This window comes from Haplochromis burtoni, unplaced genomic scaffold, assembly GCF_018398535.1.
Source record: "Haplochromis burtoni strain Fernald_Lab_line unplaced genomic scaffold, NCSU_Asbu1 Contig_4396, whole genome shotgun sequence".
Classification (NCBI taxonomy): domain Eukaryota; kingdom Metazoa; phylum Chordata; class Actinopteri; order Cichliformes; family Cichlidae; genus Haplochromis; species Haplochromis burtoni.
In genome coordinates, this window is record NW_024586757.1 from 1 (window position 1) to 4028 (window position 4028).

Genomic DNA, 4028 nt, shown 5'->3' on the forward strand with positions numbered 1-4028 from the left:
CTTTAAGACAAAATACCTCCCGATCCCACAAAATCAAAGGCAAAAATAACATTTGTATTACACCTATTATTGCCTTGTTAATTAACAGTATTAAGAATAAATAACATAAAAAAGGGAGTGTTACCTAAAGTGTAAGATTAAAGGGGGCCTTTTTCAATCATTTCCAGCTCTGTATTTGTTATTCTTGGGCTATGTCAGAGTAGCTCTGCATAATTCAGTTGATAATAATCCTTATTTGTCTCTTGTAGCTCCTCCCCCTATTAGCCAACCCTCTTCTGATTGGCTGCCCCTCATAAAAAGACATACAAGTTAAACTGTGAACTGTGTGATAGGCTTCTGTAGGAGATATCAGGATATCATACAGATCCATGAGTAGAAAAAAAAAACTGTCAGTCTAAACTTTAGTCCTGCGGGGATTACGTGGACGCCCTGATTTAAAAACATGTTTCATGTGAGCATTTGTTCAGGTCCATTTTAACGTTATCCCAAAAATACTGAACTAATTCCAGATAGAATCTTAACAGACACCAAAATACGTGGAAATGTACATTTTGCAACATTATTTAACTTAAAAAATATTTCTTCAAGACCGAGGTTTAAAAATGGCATTTCCACAATAAATCAGTTTAACTGTGATTTAACCTGGTTTTTAAAAACAATATTACTGTCATGATATAAGAGTTTACCTTTTAGCATCACATCATCTGTAGAAAATGTGAGAAATCTAAATGGCATTTACACTGTCAAACCGATCCTGTTTGCACCGTTTTGATGTTTTCAAACTGAAATGGATCTGGAGGTGAGAGAGAGGTCTGAAACCACAACTGTACAAAAGCTTACAAAACCCCCAAATTATCTATATTACTACATGTATATCACTACACAGTATCAAAATCTGTTCAAATATCACGGCTGATGTTACGCCGAGAGGAAAATGAAGTATTTTAACTCCAAACTGTAGCAAGGATCAGTTTTTACAGACAAACCAGGAGCGGAGCTTTTAATAAACTTCAAATTCAAGAAGAAGTACATATCAATAAACTTCTGTAAGGTAAATATTGTGAAGGTTAAACCTTCAAAATGCCCCCCCCAAAAAAAGTCCTGGAAATCGGTTTAAGGCGAGCTGGTCTTTCACTGGATTTTTGTCTTGACTACAGTTACAAAGAATCAAATTAAACGTGAGCTTTAACATTTTGAAGCTGCTGCTAATGCCTGTGTAATATAAAACCACTGCACTTTAATATGGAGCAGGAACAGTGAGCTGTGCAAACTGCTTTCTTTCTGCATTACAGCCTGTATGTGCGTCCTTTTAATCCTGCAGCGTTGGAGACATTTTACAAACAACGGTTTTGGTGAGCTCGGTGTGCAAATACAATAATGTAGCTCACAGGCATCTCATCTTTTCTTTAAAGTGCGGTAAAGTTTTGACCTCCAGATGTGCAGTTACAGCTGGTAACCATGTGAGGGCAGCACTTGCACACACTATTACTATTGCTGCTTTTTTAATTAAAATGACTTTATATACTATAACTAATATTGCAAAGAAACTACAGGTTCATCAGTAAGGAGAAGCTCTTCTTCCTCAAAGCAGTAAAAACCTCCACGCTTGGCTCTGAATCTCCGGCTGCCATGTTGGCCTGACTTTACGATCAGTAAAAATCACACTGGAGACTTAAAATGTGACAGAAATCACAGAGACATGATTTTAGACGTGTGGAAGCTCTGCATTGTTCTTCCTCAGAAGAAGCGTGTATTAGGGTTTCCTCCAGGTCAGAGGTGGGATGGCGGCGTTGACGCCGCAGCAGGAGTCACTGATCTCAGAGTCGGCGGGGAGCGCCGGCTTCTTCCTGTCCTTCTCCTCGCTGTCAGAGTCATCCACCGTCAGCGAGATGAGCGAGGTGGACTTCCTGTGATGAGGATATGAAGTTAATGCAGGTAAATTACAAAAAGCTGCACCTGCGACACCTTTTCACCCTGCCCTCCCTGTGACCCTTGGTAGATATTTTTTGTGCGTTTCCTTGTCAGTTCATCAAAAACCCAACCTGACCGTCGCAGGTTTGCCCGAGCAAACCTTACCAGCACAATTTCAGGATGAAGGTAGAGACCAGGTCCTTCAAGCCAATTGGTATTATTGCTCTCAGAATATAAACCCTCAGGAGTGGAGCTGAATCAAACACAATGACAGATTAGAGTTCCTTGAAAATATTTTGATCTCTCATCCCAGGACAGCAGATTAAGAGGCCTGTAGAAACCATAGCTTTGCAGCAAGAGGGCTGATATTTACTTACAGCTTCTCATAAACACAGTACATAATATTCTTTAAATCATCGTGAAGGCGTCACAGATTTTAAAGCTTAAATATATGAGGGGAAAAAAGTTCAAGACACGCTTAGTTCCCAGTTTATTAGCAGCACAATGCTAAAAAGACTGCAGTGCAATACCAACATCCTCCCTAAATATGTATACCCAATAAAAAGTCTGATATTGCTGCTGTCCAACCAGAGGTCAGCATCTGTCATTTCTATGGATACGTTCCAAACGTAGCACCAATCTCCTAATCTCTTTTTTTGCCCTTGATAGAAACACCAAAGAAAGGTGGGAAAGGGAAGATCGGCGTGCTGAGAATCTGAACTAGCTCACACTAACACCATGACACTGGACGTCTGCCATAGTAAAACTACAATACCCAGATCTTTGTTCAGCATGAGCTCTAGCCTGGTGTTTTGCACAGGTCATGTAAACAAGCACGACCAGTGAATCTAATAGTGTGTGTGTGTTACCTGTCTCCACTCTGTGTGATGAGCCTCCTGCAGGTCTCCATCTGGACATCCAGGCCTCTCTTCATTGAACACATCTCCATGTACTCGTGCAGGTGGCGGTTCATGTCGCTCTTCGCTGTGGCCAGTTCCAGCTGATGACGCACAGAGAGGCAGAAATGCTGACATTCCCACTGCTGTTTCATGGCTGATGCTAACTTTAAGGGGATCTTATTCTGTCTTTTCTTTTTTAAGTTTTAGTTGTGGTTATTTTAGCTTTTGGACAGTGAGGGGGAAACACATGCAGCCGATGTGTGGCAGGTCCCTGCAGCAGGGACAGTTATAGGTATGAGAGTTGCCTCCAGCTCACTGTCCTTCTTCCCTTATTTAACACGTCCACATTCACAGCTGCAGAGCCAGCAGCACCTGACCTTCTCACCTCGATCTGGTCGATGGTCTCCTGGTATTCCTTCTCTCTGGATTTGAACAGAGACTCCGTGTCTTTGATCACTTCCTCAATGGACTCCTCCTGCAGAGAAAAAAGAAAAACGAAAAAGTCCAAGTTTGCTTCAGGTTTGACATTTTTCAGGTCAAAGTCCAAATGTGAAAACTAGTCAACAGTCTAAATATATAAAGGAGTAGAAGATAACAGAAATAATATAAAATAATAAATATTGTTTTTCTGTGTGAAACTTTGACAAACGGCTTCTAGGTGCAATACTGCCACCCTGTGGCACTAGCAGGTCATTACACATTACAAAGATCATTACAAAGATAAATAAGGGAAAATGTGTATTTATAGTCACGGAAAACCTTTTCTTTCAGAACTTAATGACTATTTCAAAATCAATACTGTCCCTGCAGGAACCCCAAAACATTAAGCACACAGCTGTTCATGGCTGAGCCTCCTGTGAGTGCTCAGCCAGACGTGTTTCCCTCTTTGAGATTTAACTGCATTAGATTAGTTCTGCTTCTAATAATCAGCCAGTCACAGCGTGAAGGCTGAGCACACTTTAGAACCACTGCTCTGCATTATTTTAATTATAATTAAGATTGAAATCACCAACAAATATATTTGAGTCAATATTGAAACAGAAAAGCAAACTGAATTTATTAGCTTCTATTAGCTGTGACCTTCAGATCAATATACTGACCTTAAAGGAGAGGTCAGAGGTCACACTAACAATCTTTACACACTACTTTCTAATGTATAAGTGGACAGTAAATGCTACACGTGTAAGAATCATTTCTTTTTGTCCATTTTCAATCAAT

The 4028-nt window shown here is 40.2% G+C and overlaps 2 protein-coding genes across 2 annotated transcripts; both read right to left on the reverse strand.

Moving 5' to 3' along the window:
• Nucleotides 1–7: 7 nt before the first annotated feature.
• On the reverse strand, nt 8–4006 carry LOC102312847 (intermediate filament family orphan 2). The gene is made up of 3 exons (XM_005953441.3): nt 3196–4006; nt 2781–2911; nt 8–1907 (listed from the first exon to the last, which is right to left on the reverse strand). Exons 2-3 carry the CDS (start codon nt 2882–2884, stop codon nt 1754–1756), a joined length of 258 nt encoding a protein of 85 aa, XP_005953503.1. The 5' UTR covers nt 2885–2911; nt 3196–4006; the 3' UTR covers nt 8–1753.
• LOC121813983 (non-homologous end joining factor IFFO1-like) lies at nt 3024–3285 on the reverse strand (the record flags this gene model as incomplete). Its single annotated transcript, XM_042217979.1, is given in 2 exon segments — nt 3024–3081; nt 3188–3285. Coding segments are annotated over 2 exon segments (156 nt in total), but the record flags the coding sequence as incomplete, so codon positions are not given.
• Nucleotides 4007–4028: the final 22 nt, after the last annotated feature.

Coding starts and splice junctions, on each gene's coding strand:
- LOC102312847 (XM_005953441.3), bottom strand. CDS start 2,884: ATGAACCGCCACCTGCACGAGTACATGGAGATGTGTTCAATGAAGAGA. Junction 1,908..2,780: donor ATCACACAGAGTGGAGACAG/GTAACACACACA, acceptor TCCTCATCACAG/GAAGTCCACCTCGCTCATCT.